Here is an 18,862-nt window from a genome sequence, read left to right as displayed (position 1 = left end):
TAAACTTGTACTCCACCCCAAATAATCCCAAATAGTTGCATAAACACAATCATTTACAAACAACAGAAAATGTTAACGTACATTTAAAAAATTTACTGTTAAAAATGTTTTTTACTGTAATAAATGACATTTTAGTCTAATGTTTCTAAATTTAATGAAATCTCATTATAACAAACCTTGTAATTGTGAGCTTTTTAGAATAACAAACTTTCAGATTTCACCCAACTTAACCTCTGTAGGAACCTACAACAAAATCTTTCAATTCTATATACATGTGAAATCCACAAATTTTACATAGTTGTCGGGAAAAAAATTGTAAACATCTTCATTAGAAAAAAAATGGAGAGATAGAAATTAGATCGGAGGTCTCTGAATGTAATAACAAGTCAGTGGGACAGTTGACACTTAGCTGTCAAGAATGCACCGTCATAGTCAACAAAAATTGATCACATGTTAGATTTCCCACGACAATGATATAAAAGGTGCAAGCCACTGAAAGCTCAGGAATTTGCACATGGAAGTTATATTTGGTCATAGTGATTCCTCGTCTCCCGCAACGGTAGAAGACTTCGACAACGCCCAACACTTCCACAAAGAACTTTCATCATTGCATATAAGACTCCTCCAACTTTAGAGGTAATTTTTGAGCAGACTGCAAACTCTTTCTCTTGGAACGGAAGTAGTCATAGCTTTCATAGCATAGACAAGCAGTTGTCGATCATATTTACTTTCAAATCTTATGTTAATTGCATTTAACCTTAGTACTCCTGTATTTTAGTGTTAGCTGTAGTGATGTGCCGATCATTAAAAATGTATATCCGCGGATACAGATCATTAGAGTCTAGATCCGCGGATACGGATACAGATCTCAACTTTCGTACTCAGTTGGCGCCGGTGCGTGTGACCTTGGACTGATAGTTGACGCTTTGCGTTAATAACGCGACGTGTTTTGACTTGCACAGTGTGTGTTTTTGTTTATAGTGTGAAAGTGTGCTAAATTAGAATTCACCACAAAGGCAGACAGGATAAAGTAACAAAAGTTGATATAATTTTCCAATTAAGCTATTTCGCGTCTTTATAGTGTGAAAGTGTGATAAATTAGAATTCACCACAAAGGCAGACAGGATAAAGTAACAAAAGTTGATATAATTTTCCAATTAAGCTATTTTGCGTCTTTATACAGATTCTATTTTGAGGGATTCCAACTTCACGGTACAAACAGTAGCATGCGAAATTACAGCGATAATAATAGTTCGCTGTGTCCAAAGCACGTGTACAATACAGATCCCGATCGTGACAATATAACCCGGAACCTTAAAACTAACCTTAAACACTTACTTAACACTAATAACAGAAAAAGGGATAGAATTAAGAAGACAGAAAAAATGGTAGATAAGATAGAAATAGGGATATCTGGGGTTTTGTCCCTTTTTTCGGCTTGTTTCTTTATGCGTACTGTTGGGTGGGATAACACACGTCCTTCTCCTATAACTGGCCAGTTCTCTTCTTCAATAATTAGGATTTTTCCTTCCACAGTCGTCAATACGACCTTAAAACATGATCTTTTTTCTGAACTTATTTCTGAACTATCCGGTCATTGAAAATACGACTCCCAGTATTCTCACCTCGTCCGTACACTCTGCCGTCCGGTTTACGAATGACCTGCTACGTCACTTCTCTTTTTTCTCCGGCTCCTGTTTACACCTTTGCTCCTCAAATTTCTAGGAACTGCTCATCCCACCCAAGGGACAGGGAATAGATAAGAAAGTTCTAGAAGAAAATAGAACAATAGAACAAAGGGTAGAAAGAAGAAACGAAACTAAACTAAAATTAATATTTACAAAAATATAGCGTACCGCCACAATAGTTTAGTGCAGTGTTTCCCAACCTTTTTTGTGCTATGCCCCACCTAAGCCTTTCTAAAATTCTTATGTCTCCCTAACATATACAGCGGCTATACGGTTAACTTAAACTCTGGACAAGTCCATTTTCAAATTGCCCTCCTTAGCAATCCAATTGACCCTGTGGGGCGTGGGCCCCACGTTGGGAAACACTGGTTTGTGGCTAGTGTGACACGGGATAGCGTAGATTACGTTTGTGTTTTTGGAGAGTGTTGAGTTAAATTAAAATAAAAACGATGTCGACAAAAAAGTTTAGTAGTGTAATATGGAAATATTTTACGATAGTAAATGACGAATGTGCTATTGCTACCTATCTTTAAAATTTCATATAAGTAATGAAATTCATTAAGATAAAAGATCCGTTAAAGATCCACTAAAAAGTAACAGATACTAATCTTTTTTCCCTCGGATATCCGCGGATACGGATACGGATACCCGGCACATCACTAGTTAGCTGTATAATAAATGCTTTATTATTTTATTAAACCTGTCTCCTGTCATTGAAAGGACGCCTGCTGACTTTCTCACTCCCTCGCCACTTGATAAAAAGCCATCTGAATGACAAAGTGGGCAAGTTTTACCAACTTGACGTGTAAGTGGCAATTAGGGAATTGACCCTGTGCCCTCGTAGTCTCATATACATATTTATAACAAACTTTCAGTTTAATGTTCCTTTTCTGTCAATCCCACAGTAACATAATTCCCAAAACTTTCACTTAACAGCCACAACTGCATTACAACTTCTTTCCCTCTTCTTCACTATTGTCTTCCAAATGGTAAAGAACTGTACCCAAAGGAAAGGGAAAAACTCTGAAGCAAATAATGCATGTGCAGTATAGAGACACAAAGATGTTACCTTAACAAAAGTTTTATGTGTGTCTAAAATGCACGACTGTTACAAATTCAAATGCAGCAAGAAACAGTACTGCCAGTCCAACAGATTAACTACTGTGAGAAGTTTTGTCATACTGTGACACTACTACATTCTCCCCCACTTACATTACATAATACAGTAGAGCGTCGTTTATCCGAAAGCCAGTTATCCGAAAGCATTCCAGTCGGCAAATTTAAATTTTTGCTAGTGCTGTGGCACTGCAATCTTTGGCTATATCTTGGGCTACTTCAATATTTTTTTGTTACTGTGTGTGTTTTAGCTGGCAGCACTGGCACTTTTGTGTAGTGTATTTCTGAAGACTGTGTGTCGTGCTGAATCAAACGTTTCTGATACTAGATTAACTTCTAAAGTATAATTTTTTTTTGTTTTTATATTTTTCAATATATTTATTTTGTTTGTAAAAAATAAAGAAATAATTTTTAACGATACAATAGCCACGTTTATTATTTTAAAAAGTTTACGTTAGGCTTAACATCGACAAAAACTCAACGCAAAGCAACACACAATGGAGAAAAATTTCAACACGGGATAGGTTAATATATTTTTTCATACATAATTGGTTATCTGAAAAATAAGTTATCCGAACAACCTCAGTCCCCAATTGATTCAGATAAATGACACTCTACTGTATTGTCCTTCAAATAACTGGGCTGATAACGCTGCCTTGCAAGACAATGCAACCTGATTACTTCTGTTGGAGGTGAGAAAATATCTTTATCTTTGACTTGGGAGGGATACAAATTGCCCTCCCAAAGTGGAGGTGGCATTTCCTGAACATCAGAGCTAGATTGACCAGGAATGATATTAGGGAAGACCGTGCCATCTGTCGAGGATTCAGGCAAAGATTTGTCTCGAAGCACAATGTGTCTTAGGGACACTGTAGATGTCCACCCATCAGGGTACTGAATGTGAATGTAATTGGATAGCTAGACTTCCTCAACTAGAGGGGAATATTTATTTGCATGGTTATGTGAACATAGTATGACAGGTCCCAGTGACAGCAATTAAGTGGGAAGTCAAATATCCATTCCAGTCTTTTGGGGTATCTGAAAAATCTCTCATGAAGAACAGAATTTGTAGCAGTGCATAGGAGAGACCAAATAGTATGTAATGTATTGCCTAGTACATCTTCCCACTGATCAATACTTTGATTAGAAGAGCGGAGAGTCAAGGAAAATGTCTTCCAAATATTACCATTATAACACTCAACAAGACCATTACCCTGGGAATTATAAGGGGTGAAGAAACTAGAAGCAACATTAATAGAGGCGAGGAAGGAACAAAGTTCACAAGGTAAAATGCAGTTCCTCTATCTAAATGTTTGTATGATGGGATTCCAAAGATTGAAAACAGCTAATGAAGGTACTTGATAACAGTACTGTGCTGACATCTGGGCAGGGAATGCAAACGGGAATCTTGAATATTCATCTATTATTGTCAAAAGGTAACAGTTCCTTGACTTGGAAGGAAGAGGACCTTTAAAGTCAATGTCTAAACGTTTGAAGAGAGACATGGCATTAATAAGGTGGTTTAAAAGACCAAGAAATTTTGGTTTTAATTCCTCACAGGTAGGAAAAGAAGCAGTTAATTTCTTTATTTCCTCCAAAGAAAATGGCAAGTTCTTACTACATACCCAATAATAAAAATGAGTTACTCCTAGGTGGCAGAAAGAATTGTGGAGGAGTCTCTTCAAATCAGGAAGGGCACAGAAAATTCTTCTTAGAGAATCAGTAACAGTGTTCCAACTACCAGGGCAGTAAATAATATCAAACTTGTAACAAGACAGTTCCAATCTCCACCTTAGAATCTTATCATTCTTAATTTTACTATTAGATTTAGAATGAAACATGAAAACTAGAGACTTTACAGAATGTTGGTCAGTAATTAATGTAAAATGATATACAATTAAGAAATGTCTCCACTTCTTTAACACCTCAACTATAGCATATGCTTCCTTCTCTATGCTAGAGTGTTTTCTCTCACTACCATTTAAGGATCACAAGAAGAAAACCACAGGTTTACCTTCCTGGGACAATGTAGCACCAATAGCAAAATTAAAAGCATCTGTTTCAACAACAGAGAGCACATTGTCAATAACAGGAGTCAAGGTAGAACAAGATATTTCAGCTTTCAAATCTGAAAATATCATGGCTGCCTCAGCTGGCAGTGGAAACAACTTATTCTGGGCTAGAGGTTAATTTTTCTCACTAAATCCCTTTATCCACTGGGCATAGTGAGTCAGCATTCCCATTGTTTGGCAAAGAGATGTAATATCCGTAGGGAGAGGTAATTCTAGTAAGGGCTTTGGATGTTTGGGATCTGGTCACATAGCTCTCCCTTCAATTAGGTAACCCAGTATACAAATAGATTTAGAAGAGAATGAACATTTTGCTTTGTTGAGTGTTAAATTATACTTAAGGGTCATGTTCATAAAACGAGTAAGATTACGATCATGTTCTTCCTGAGTTCTTCCACAGACAGTATCATCATCCAAATAAGCAAATGTGTCAGCTAAGCCTTCTTTAGCAATCAACTGAAAAATAGAACATTGAAATCCAGCAACACCATTTGTGAGACCAAAACTAATCACCTTAACCATGTCGTTCCCAAATATTTTCGTGTTGACCTCATTTGGCCTGCCCTGGCAACCCTGAATATATTTATTTCTGCATCAAAACATTTTTGATACTAGATATCGCTATGCATCATAGTTTTTATATTAAAACAAACTTTCAATTTTCAATATATTTATTTTGTTCATGCAAAATAAAAAATATTCATTAGGCTTAACATCAACAAAAATTCAACATGGCAGCCACATGCAATGGAAAAAAATTTCACCATGGAATAGGCTAAACTGCCAGAATTTGTTACAAGCTTCAAATGCCATATATTGTCTGTCTTCTTTCAGAATGGGAATTTGATGGTAGGCTTGATGCAAATCTATCGTGCTGAAAACTTTATAAGAGGCTATTTTCTGAATCAAGTCATCAATTCTAGGGAGAGGGAATACATCTAATTCAGTAAACTTATTAATAGTGCAAGAGTAGTCTATAACTAACCTTTGCTTTGGACCAGGTACAATCACCACCTGAGCCCTCCATTGCATCCCTCAAATTCCTTTCTTCAATTATACCCTCAGCTAACAACCTCTTAATTTCTGTCAATGAAATCCTGATCTGGTTTAGAGAACCGCCTAGAAGAGATGAGCTGGTGGCACATTTGCAAACACTGCAGAACAGATCGCCAACGATTTATGAGAGCCACCAAACTTGAAGGAAACATCATTATGCAAAGCTAGGAAGTCATGTCCTAAAATTACATCAGCACATAGACCAGATAAAGCTGACAGCAAAACCTTTAGATAAGTATGGTCCTTTAAATTAATGAAACTATGCACCAACTCCTCACAGTCAAACTTAAGGCAGTTGTAACCATAGAAACTTGAGCAGAATGTGGAATAATTCTGAGGCGATGATGCAAAGCAAAGTTATAATCTATAAAACTTTCGGAACTGCCAGTATTCATCAGGGCTTGAGTTGAGATGTTGTTTAGCTGTATATTAACTGTAGCTCTAGACAAAGGGCTGTGAGAGACAGTTGTCAAGGTTACAGCGGTTGCAGATGGCTTACTCCCTTTGCTTTTATACACTCTACAAAAGTATCCCCTCTTTCCATATTTGTTGCAATCTTCATTTCTAGCAGGGCATCTGTTGCAAAGATGCTTCATTTGCCACAATAAGGACACCTATGTTTGGTAGCAGCCAGCACATGTGAGGGCAAAGCATTATCTTTGGTATTATTTAAATTCTCTTCTGCTGGCTCCTTTTCATTGGAGATATGGATAGCACTTACTGTACTAGTATTAGAGACAAAAGTTTTGGACTGAACACAGGTGGATTCTAAAGCATAGGCTTGTAATAAGGCGTCTACAAGTTTTAAAGTATGACTTTCCAAAAGGTGCTGTCGTATCTGAAGCAATAACAATCCTGCAATAAAAACATCACATACATATTCACTTTTATATTCTTCAACCAATTCAGAGATGAAGTTGAAGTCCTTACTTAATGTCCTGAGATTCTGATAATACTGGTCAATGTACTCACTGGGTTGTTGGCAATGATTAATTAGATGACGACGAGCGAAAACTACATTTTTAGGCTTCTCATATAGGACAAAGTCTTAATCGCATCCTCAAATCCAGAGTACTCTGATATATAAAAGTAGACTAAGGGACCAACAAAATTAACAAGACGACTAAACTTCCTCACATCGTCCATTTCTGTTGATGATACGAAGTTCTTGAAAGTTTGGTACCAATGGGACCACTAATATTTGAATTGACATTAAAATGTTCAGGTTTGAGTAGATTATCCATTCTAAATAGTTATGTAGACACGAATAAATTGTAGTATAAAGAGACAAAAACGTTACCTTAACAAAAGGTTTTATTTGTGTCTAAAATGTACAACTGTTACAAATTCAAATGCAGTCCAACAGACAAACTACTGTAGGAAGAAGTGTTGCCACACTGTGACACTACTACAGCATGCAGGTGTAATACTGCCATAAAATGCATTAATTAACTTCCAAAAGTAAAATTTGAATCAGAACAGTTTTTCATAATTGATATTGAAAAAGCTACAAATTTCATAAAATAAAACATTTTGTTGAAGCAAGATATGGTGCCATCCCAATGACAAGTGACTTTCTTATTTTCTGTGCAGGTAAATATTTAAAACATTTTTAGGTGGTTAATACATTTTAGGTTAGGATATTCATTCAATCAGCTAAAGTTCCTAAGCTAAAATCCCTTTTTTTTGGAGTTAATGCCTTTTGTTTTAGTTCTTGTTTGTCTTCTGTTTTTAAATTTCTTGGCATCATTCATAGAAATTAGGCAGTTTAAATAAATAGATAATGTTGTTAAATTTGCCAGTTACACTCTCAGCACTCTCAATAACAGCTCAGCCTCAGTAAAAGTCAAATTACAGTGGAACCTTGCTTAATGAGCATAATTTGTTCCAGAATTTTAGTCATAATGCAAAACACCCATTAAGTGAAACAATTTTTCTCATATAAATTAATGTAAAATATGATAATGCGTTCCATGCTGAAAAAAATACTGAAATATTTTATGTATAATGTTTATTCAAAGAAAATTATACAATATACATTGTTAAGGAATGTGAATCATCTTTATCTTTTCTTCTAGTGCAAAATGAACCAACTTGAAATGAGAATTCGATTTGCAGAGAACAAAAAAAAATAATCAAAATAATATGTCTGATAAACATGCCAAATTATATACCAAACTCTTGGGCTATGTAAAGGCTATAATTAAATATTAGAAATTAATTAAATTAACTAATTTGACTAAATTTAATGATCAATTCCAAATTAAATTCCATAAATGTCTGAATTAAAAATTATTTATTTATAATTATTAAATTTAATACAAGATGGCAGCATAACTGCCACCTCTAGTCAAATTAATTAATTTCTAATATTTAATTATAGCCTTTACATAGCCCAAGAGTTTGGTATATAATTTGGCATGTTTATCAGACATATTATTTTGATTATTTTTTTTTGTTCTCTGCAAATCGAATTCTCATTTCAAGTTGGTTCATTTTGCACTAGAAGAAAAGATAAAGATGATTCACATTCCTTAACAATGTATATTGTATAATTTTCTTTGAATAAACATTATACATAAAATATTTCAGTATTTTTTTCAGCATGGAACGCATTATCATATTTTACATTAATTTATATGAGAAAAATTGTTTCACTTAATGGGTGTTTTGCATTATGACTAAAATTCTGGAACAAATTATGCTCATTAAGCAAGGTTCCACTGTAATTTGACTTTTACTGAGGCTGAGCTGTTATTGAGAGTGCTGAGAGTGTAACTGGCAAATTTAACAACATTATCTATTTATTTAAACTGCCTAATTTCTATGAATGATGCCAAGAAATTTAAAAACAGAAGACAAACAAGAACTAAAACAAAAGGCATTAACTCCAAAAAAAAGGGATTTTAGCTTAGGAACTTTAGCTGATTGAATGAATATCCTAACCTAAAATGTATTAACCACCTAAAAATGTTTTAAATATTTACCTGCACAGAAAATAAGAAAGTCACTTGTCATTGGGATGGCACCATATCTTGCTTCAACAAAATGTTTTATTTTATGAAATTTGTAGCTTTTTCAATATCAATTATGAAAAACTGTTCTGATTCAAATTTTACTTTTGGAAGTTAATTAATGCATTTTATGGCAGTATTACACCTGCATGCTGTAGTAGTGTCACAGTGTGGCAACACTTCTTCCTACAGTAGTTTGTCTGTTGGACTGCATTTGAATTTGTAACAGTTGTACATTTTAGACACAAATAAAACCTTTTGTTAAGGTAACGTTTTTGTCTCTTTATACTACAATTTATTCGTGTCTACATAACTATTTAGAATGGATAATCTACTCAAACCTGAACATTTTAATGTCAATTCAAATATTAGTGGTCCCATTGGTACCAAACTTTCAAGAACTTCGTATCATCAACAGAAATGGACGATGTGAGGAAGTTTAGTCGTCTTGTTAATTTTGTTGGTCCCTTAGTCTACTTTTATATATCAGAGTACTCTGGATTTGAGGATGCGATTAAGACTTTGTCCTATATGAGAAGCCTAAAAATGTAGTTTTCGCTCGTCGTCATCTAATTAATCATTGCCAACAACCCAGTGAGTACATTGACCAGTATTATCAGAATCTCAGGACATTAAGTAAGGACTTCAACTTCATCTCTGAATTGGTTGAAGAATATAAAAGTGAATATGTATGTGATGTTTTTATTGCAGGATTGTTATTGCTTCAGATACGACAGCACCTTTTGGAAAGTCATACTTTAAAACTTGTAGATGCCTTATTACAAGCCTATGCTTTAGAATCCACCTGTGTTCAGTCCAAAACTTTTGTCTCTAATACTAGTACAGTAAGTGCTATCCATATCTCCAATGAAAAGGAGCCAGCAGAAGAGAATTTAAATAATACCAAAGATAATGCTTTGCCCTCACATGTGCTGGCTGCTACCAAACATAGGTGTCCTTATTGTGGCAAATGAAGCATCTTTGCAACAGATGCCCTGCTAGAAATGAAGATTGCAACAAATATGGAAAGAGGGGATACTTTTGTAGAGTGTATAAAAGCAAAGGGAGTAAGCCATCTGCAACCGCTGTAACCTTGACAACTGTCTCTCACAGCCCTTTGTCTAGAGCTACAGTTAATATACAGCTAAACAACATCTCAACTCAAGCCCTGATGAATACTGGCAGTTCCGAAAGTTTTATAGATTATAACTTTGCTTTGCATCATCGCCTCAGAATTATTCCACATTCTGCTCAAGTTTCTATGGTTACAACTGCCTTAAGTTTGACTGTGAGGAGTTGGTGCATAGTTTCATTAATTTAAAGGACCATACTTATCTAAAGGTTTTGCTGTCAGCTTTATCTGGTCTATGTGCTGATGTAATTTTAGGACATGACTTCCTAGCTTTGCATAATGATGTTTCCTTCAAGTTTGGTGGCTCTCATAAATCGTTGGCGATCTGTTCTGCAGTGTTTGCAAATGTGCCACCAGCTCATCTCTTCTAGGCGGTTCTCTAAACCAGATCAGGATTTCATTGACAGAAATTAAGAGGTTGTTAGCTGAGGGTATAATTGAAGAAAGGAATTTGAGGGATGCAATGGAGNATAATAAAAATCCACAACTTATGTCATATTTAAATGTAAAATAATTGCATTTGTTAGTATTCATTATTTGTTTATGATATTAAGTAAGTATTCAATCTATTATGTCTTAAATTTTCAATGAGCAATTATTTATTGTGACATTATCACAATGCTAAGTTGCAATTTTTAATTTATATAATTTAAAATAAATGCTCTTCACCTCAAATTAGTAGTGGCTTGCCCCTACTAATTTTCGTTGTCCTTCCTATTTTTCCTTTAACAATAGTCATGCCAGTCATCCATCTAACACCTTTCAGGGAAAATTTTTTTAATTGAAATAATGTGACTTCCAGTTTGCACCAGAAGTTCATATATAGTTAATTGGAGCCTCCGGCACCTAAGATTTCCATACATGGTTTCATCTTTCATCCATCTTACTCTGTTCTTGAGATTAAAGAAAGACAAATGAACAGATGTACAACAGTGGAAATTTATAGGTCTACAACTTTTTCAAATTACATCACAAATGCTCTCATGACTAGACCATAATTCTCAATATTTTGATATGGAGACACATGTTCTTGTTTTACTTGTTCTTAAATAAATTCTACATATTTCAAAATTTCAATGCTTTACTTCCTATTGTGTCTTTAGGATGACTCATCTTATGGGATGTCATGGCTCTCTCTCTAACCTTCATTTCTTCTCAATCTCCTTTTGTTGTCCTTTTGTTGAAAATAATGGAGACAGTAGTACCGTGATACTTTAACTGTAGAGAACATTAAGTTGGAGTGGCAAGGTCAAATTCAAATCAGTAATAATGATTTAGACAGTAAATACAGGCAGTTTCAGAGTTACAACACACATCCATTCTTACAGCTTGATATAAGTCAGATTTCATCATAAGTCAGTTCACTACATCCAATTTCACTTCCATCCTTTCTTTCCTTTTCTTTGAAACACTGTCATCAGTAGAATCAACCTTACACTTGGGAACCATAATAAAGAGCAAAAAAATATGAAGCACTATACACTAATGTAACAAAAGCACAGGCTAACACAAGAACAATGTACCACAATAGCACTCAACATAGTATTCTTCATTTACTTAGCTGTATTCCTACACTGTACCAAATAATAACAACAAAATGTAGTTCTAGTTTGCATCCCATACCTATGCTGTTAGTGCCCTTTACATTGACGTCATATCATAACTTCAGGTCATCATTATATGTAAGAACCAGATTTATTATGAATAGCATTGTAAGATCAGATTGGTGTAAGCTCAGTGCATCACAACCCAAGAACTGCCTGTATCCATATTAAATTCTACAATATTTTGGACAAACATCATAACTTAGTTACTTTGAAGTATCAAGGACATAAATAGTGCAAAAAACTTCAGTCGTAGGTTGAGTTGTCAACAGATAAAATGATTAAGATGTACACCAGTATAAAATTTTTCACAATTACATTTCAAGATTGAAGAAAATCAAATCTATAAGGGCAGGAATCTGCAAAGAAAATCGTTTAAAACGGAAATCACTGATCCACATTGTTCCAAAGAGTCAAGCATCTCCAAATGACTTCTTATTTGAGAAAGATTAATGAAATAATAAGATTACAACAATACCACATGGTAATTAGGATCAATGATATGCTTATTCAATTTCTCAAAAGCGAGTACATTTCTGTACCAGATCTAAAATCTGGCTGTTTTCAATCCCTATCAACAAGGATTTGTACCTCATCTTTGAAATCAGCATGTCTTGGACCAAATTCCAACTGTGCAGGATACTTCAAAGTAGTAAGAATAGTAGACACTACTTTCACTATGTAGTGTCAAAAATTTTAGCTAAATATTACAGGAATTAATTATTTTACATTTTAAGATAATGTGATTTTTCCCAGACATTGCAAAAACACATGGTCCTGGTTGATAATGTCATTGAACCAATTAAAAGGAACCCTGACAAATGTAAGATATTGTTTCCAAAGATTTCAAATGACACTAGAGCAGGGGTCGCAACCTGTAGTATGCAGGATGATTTTCAGTGGCACTCTGATTGAATAGAAATGTAGTAAAAATTATTATTTTTTTATTAATTATATTTAAATAAAAGTCATTGTTCAGCAAAGGCCATGATACATTAAAAATGAATCTTGTTTGTATATTTCTATTACAGCACATGTTTCTGCTCCATGTTGCCATCTACGTGTTATGCAATATTACGTGTTGTGAGTAAGAACATAGTTCAATTAACAATTTAACTTCAAAATTATACATTTTGAAGTCTGTTATAACCAGACTAATTTTGATAACATATATAATAAACTTGGTAGAATTATGTCAGCACTCTGAATAACACTATAATTTACATTCAATACAACACCACTGAAAGGTTGTCAACTTCTGCACTAAAGTAAACATTTGTGGCTACACGCCATATTTTAAACCGTATGATACATATATATCTTCACTTCACCTTCGTCTGTCCTATTTGTTTACTCTTCTATAATATTATCGTCTTCCCATTGACTTTAGTGTGTGGGTGGACTGAGAGGAAAGGAATGAATGGAAGGCTTTTGAGAGGGGATATGAGTGGACTGAGGTGAGAGGAGGAACGAGGGGGAGTTATGAAGGAGAAGTTACGAGGGGGAGAACGAAGGGAAGGAGAGGAGAGAAGAAACGGAGTCAGTGTGGGAGTGAGCAGGGAGGTGAAAGGAGATTGGAAGTGAGAGGAGAAGGGAAAGGACGGGAGACGGAGAGGAAGGAAGTGGATAGGGGAGATCGTAAGGAAAGCCTCCCCTGTAAGTTGGACATTGTATGGTGAGATGAGAAATAGAGAACTTTAGAACAAGAGGAAGAAAAAGGAACTTAAATGAGAGGAACCAGGCGGATTGCCCCTTTTGGATTAATATCTCAGTGTGAAACAAGAATTGAGTGAATCAGCCCCCCCTTGATCGACGAGAAGCCTCATCCATGAGCCCACACACTTCAACCTGCATCATCAAGTTTTGGGTACCCTCTTTCCTTATTCTTTTCTTTCACCTTCTAAATCTTCGAATAAGCCGGCTATATTCAATTAGTTTAGTAATAATAGGAATCTAGTATTAAGTAAGATAATTTTAGTTAATCGGACTGTTCGGTTTGGAAAAAGGGACAACTAGAATTGTTGGTATCCTATGAAATCCTGTATTTGGACTAGCAAGTTAATAAATAATTGTATTTTATGTTATCTAATCTGGATTGTGTGTCTTTATATAACTCGCAGAAATCACACATTTAACACTTAAGTAATAAGCAAATATTTATAATTATGCAAATCCACACTATTCCTTATTATCCAATACTATTCTTTCACAAATAAAGATTCCACAATAACAAGAAACAGTTGTTTCTCTCAAATACAGAAATCATAAATAAACACTAAAAATACTGAAATGTTAAAAAATTCAAATAATAATGTGATTTTGTGTTTTTACATTATTTTACTACTTATAATTATTATAACAAATTTTCATAAACTATAAATAAATTGGATTGAAAACTTTTAATCCTGTAAAAATTTAATAAAATAACATTTTCTATTAATATTCTAGCCACTCTAGCCATCTTTAATTTAATGTTTGTACACAAGCATTGTATGCCACTATGTTAAGTTTTGAAGCTAGCTAAAAAAAAATTAGTCAAAAATATCCATTTTATTAATTTTTTTTATGGATTGACAGTATACTTTCATAAAAAAATTTGTTTCATTGATTCACTCATCAGAAAGACATAACCTAATTTATCAATTCTTTAAAAAATTGTTCGGTTTAATTACATTAAAATCGGTATTGATATTAAATAAAATCAAAATCATTAAGAGATGACATACTAACAGAAATGCTACAGCTTTCACTATCTCCTCTTGAATCTGCACTAATTATTCTAACATTACCAAGATGAAGGATTGAAGCAAGTATTCTAAAAATCATCATTTGCTGCGTATCAGAAAATCCTGCAAAATAAATATTAATTTCAATTATATAATAAATTTAATATATATAAATATAAATTTCTTTATTCAATTACATTAATTTTAATAATACTGAAAACACTCAATCTAAAATTATTCTGATTTCATTTAAAAAGCTACAAAACTTAGATTCCACATATATATTTTCATTAGTAGCTAATAATAACATAATAATAAGCATTATTTGTGGATAAATTAAGTTTTATTTTTCAGTCTGTTTGATTTCAGTGATTTTCAGGAAAAAGATTGACTTTTCCAGAAATCATGGTAGTAATTTAAAATATGTATTATGAATAATGGAAAGATATTTTTTAATTTTATATAAACCATTTTGATACAGATACATTAAAATTACTTGAAATTTAGTATCTATATTCAGTAGAGGCCTATTTTACTTTAACCCATATGATTGCATTGACTTGACATTTGCAATAATCATATAGTACAGTATTAATTACATCTCTTATAACAGTCCAAATGCAAGTTTGTCATTTTGATAAAATGTCATTTCTGCATTTAGCACAGTGCCAGTCAAATCATATGGAAAAGGGTTATGCTTAAAATGGTTTGTGTAAGACAAACATTTTTATAAATATAGTAGTTTTTAATCTTTTAAATTCAAAATCTACTTCAAATACAATAGAATCTCATTTTAATGGATCACAAAACAAAAGATTTTTTCCAGGTCCCACCAAATCAATGTAATTTTTACCTCCTTTTAGCAGATCCATTAATTGGAATAACAGATTTTTTTTCTATCCCAAATCTATTGTAAACTTTGCATTTTTTCAACATTTAGTTAATATTTAGGTGTATCTGGAAATTTGTAGTGTTTGATGATGCACTTGTTACATTTGGAATATGCAGTGCTTTCTTTGTTATAGAACGCAATAGAACAGCATTCCACCACCTTTTTTCGATATATTTTAAAAGTTCTAAGAAAATTTTTGAAAATTTGATGTTTAGTCCATATTGAATTGCTCTGTTGAGCATAGAAGATCGGCAACAAAATTATTAAAACGGTCCTGCTCGTGTGCCGAATCTTGTATAAGATGCATTTAATATATTTTTAGTAATGAGATGAGTGTTCCACCACCTTTTTTTGCCCAGAAAAAGCAATGGGAATATGTACAACTGAAGAATTGTACAAAGAGAGTCAGCAGGCTGATACAATTTAAAAGGATCAACTAGTGAACACTCACTGGTCTTAGTGTAGTACCAAAATTTAGAAAGGTCATCAAGTATTTTCAAGCCATGAAGACTTTCCTGATGAGTTTCAGCATAAACAAACAGGTTCTACTGTACACGACATTGCTAATATCAAGCAGTGTTGTAATCAAAAATAGAAAAAAGTGGTATAAAAAGAAATCAAAATGGATGAGCTTTTTAACAAATTGTGAAGTCAAGCAAAGTGCTAATAAACGTATGTAATTTGCTTCTTTTTATGCTTACAGTATCAGCTTTGTTGTACACACATATGACATAATATATAACCATATACAGCATAATATACACATACATCACAAATGTGTTTCTATAGAATAAAGTGGAGATCTCAAGGGACTGAAAAATTTCAAGTACTGGTATTTCTTATATATAGGGGTTAAAAAAACAAATTTTTTCAAACAATAGATATTTTCCTGGGTGTGTGGCAAATCTGTTGTTTGCAATATAACAGATACTCGAAACAACAGATAATAAGAAAGACAAAACCTTTCACACTTTGTTTTTAGCAATTTTAATCCATAAGAACAAATGTTATCAGCTGTTTTGAATGGCCTTCTTCGGGTACAATAAGGTCAGTTGGAACGTTGGTTAGCAAATATTGAAATGATGTCACTGTTTACAAAGGTTTTTTCTTACCGACATCTTTTAAACTTTGTAATCAACAATGATGTCACTAGTAAGAAGAAACCTTTGTAAACAGTGATGTCATTTCAATATTTGCTAATCGACGTTCCAACTGACCTTACTGTACCTGACAAAGGCCATTCAAAATGGCCAAAAATATTTGTTCTTATGGATTAAAATTGCTAGAAACAAAGTGTGAAAGGTTTTGTCTCTCTTATTTTAAGTACTTCTAGCTTTGTGTGCTTAGAAGTTACAAAAGATAATTTTTGGCTGCCCAGTCTGTTAAAATAAGAATTCTTCTGTGTGTATAACATGATCTTACTTATTAAATATTGAGAAATATCAATATAATTTTTATCAGAATTTCCAGAGTTGTTTATGAACAACTCTGGAAATTCTGAATGAAAAGTATGACTCACTTAAAGTGCTTCAAAAAAGATTAGATTTTTTGTAAAACTATCAAACTAATTCAAAAAATTTCTACATTAATTCAATAAGTCAACTTATTTATTTATAATTAAACATTTTCAGATTTTTTGTCTTATTGTCAAATCAAGCACTTAATGAATTCCAACATAGAGAAAGCTAAAATCTGCATATTTTAAAAACAAACTCACATACCTAAAAGATTAAATGCATTTCTAGTTTCTTGAAAGCAAGCAGCATCATTAACACTAGGTATCGTAGGAGACTCTCCTTGATTAGTGTAATGAAATTTTTCACAATTATCTGTACAGAAAAAAAATTATACATTAAATTCATATTTATATTTAAATTCATTAATAACTAAGAATACTCATTGCATCACTTGGAATCAACGAATACTCAAATAGTCAAGAATATTCAATGTATCATTTACGCTACATTAAATAATCTTTTTACAGACAGTTTCCAACTTTTGGTTGTAATGTGTTCCTAAAAATTTGTACAAAAGTAAAATTCAAGCAAAAGAATTTGGAACCTAAGAAAGTTTTAGGTTATTAAAGTAATTATGTAATAAAGTATAAAATATTACTTAAAATGTTAGAACCATAAATTAAACATAAAACAGGCAAAAATCTTTAGTAAAANTCCAAATTAAATTCCATAAATGTCTGAATTAAAAATTATTTATTTATAATTATTAAATTTAATACAAGATGGCAGCATAACTGCCACCTCTAGTCAAATTAATTAATTTCTAATATTTAATTATAGCCTTTACATAGCCCAAAACTTTGGCATATCATTTGACGTGTTTAATATATAACGGGTTATGGTTGTTGATGTTTATATGTAATATGTCTGAACACAAGTTTGGAAAAATGTGTGATCACAAGCGACACTAAGATGCTAGTGGAACAAGTACTAAACACAGACTGATATAGCATGCACACAATCTGGGACTTCCCCTCTTTTTGTCAATTGTTATGCAAATGTCACTCATTAAGCAAATCACTTTTTTTACAATTTGTTTTGCTTATTATGGGAATTACTTGTTATGAGAGATGCTCATTAAGTGAGGTTCCACTGTACTTGGATCACAGAGGTAGGGTGGGTGGCTACTCCCTCCTTACACTGTCACAACCCCACTGTCATCTCCTTAGATCTTGCTTTCATTTATAAATCTAAATTATTTTAAATATAAGGTTATAACAAAATAAATAAAACTAACTGAAACTTTGAATGGTTGTTGGTTATATTTGTTATACAAATTTCCCTCATAGCCTGAAGGGTAAAAATGATTTATTCTCCAAACATATAGAAAAAGTAATTTTACAGCTAAGAGCTAAATATCTTAAAATTGAAGTCTACTTTTTTATAAGAATATCATTATATATATATGTTGAACAATTATTATAAAACCATTTTAATATATAATTATAAAATCTTTAAATTTTACTCTAATGTATATTTTTCAATTTAGTTCATTTTTGTATCAAAACAAAATACAGACTGCATCAGAATTATAAAACTTCACAAATTAAATGTTCATAAAAAATTAGACTTCAATTTTTAAATAATACAATTTTATACACAAGTAAATTTATTAAAAGTTTATTTTAAATTTTAACATAAAACATACCCATAAATATCCAGTACACCAATGAAACGATAAATTTTATCACTCAATGCCAAAGATTTATTTATTTGTGACACAATCCAATTGAACAAGCGAGAATATATATGTTTTGCTAAAGCGTCTCGAGTACATATCGCCTAATTTTTAGATAGAAATCAAATAAATATTAGTAAAGAATAAAATTTATGACACATTAATTTATTAAGTTACTATTCATTAATAACATTTTTGAATAAAACATTTCTATTATTTCAATTGAAAAAATTTTTAACCAGTTCATAAGTTATATCATAACAATACAACTAAAAAAAAAATTATATATATATATATATGTGAGATCGGGGCAACTTCGGCATGCGGGGCAAGTTTGTCAAGCGCTTTTTTTAAAAAACAAATTAAAAGG

The 18,862-nt window shown here is 32.7% G+C and overlaps 1 protein-coding gene across 2 annotated transcripts in view; it reads right to left on the bottom strand.

Annotated features, from left to right (window-relative positions):
- The window catches only part of LOC111624741 (unconventional myosin-Vb-like), a 76,846-nt gene that overhangs the window by 17,990 nt on the left and 39,994 nt on the right, over nucleotides 1–18,862 (bottom strand). For both annotated transcript variants that reach the window (XM_023367677.1, XM_023367678.1), the window contains exon 11: nucleotides 18,463–18,596. In XM_023367677.1, coding sequence (XP_023223445.1) covers nucleotides 18,463–18,596 — 134 coding nt within the window. The remainder of the gene's footprint in view (nucleotides 1–18,462; nucleotides 18,597–18,862) is intronic.

This window comes from Centruroides sculpturatus, unplaced genomic scaffold (genome assembly GCF_000671375.1).
Source record: "Centruroides sculpturatus isolate CEXI.00-Female unplaced genomic scaffold, Cexi_2.0 scaffold197, whole genome shotgun sequence".
NCBI classification, from domain to species: domain Eukaryota; kingdom Metazoa; phylum Arthropoda; class Arachnida; order Scorpiones; family Buthidae; genus Centruroides; species Centruroides sculpturatus.
This window is presented reverse-complemented; position numbering and strand designations above follow the sequence as displayed.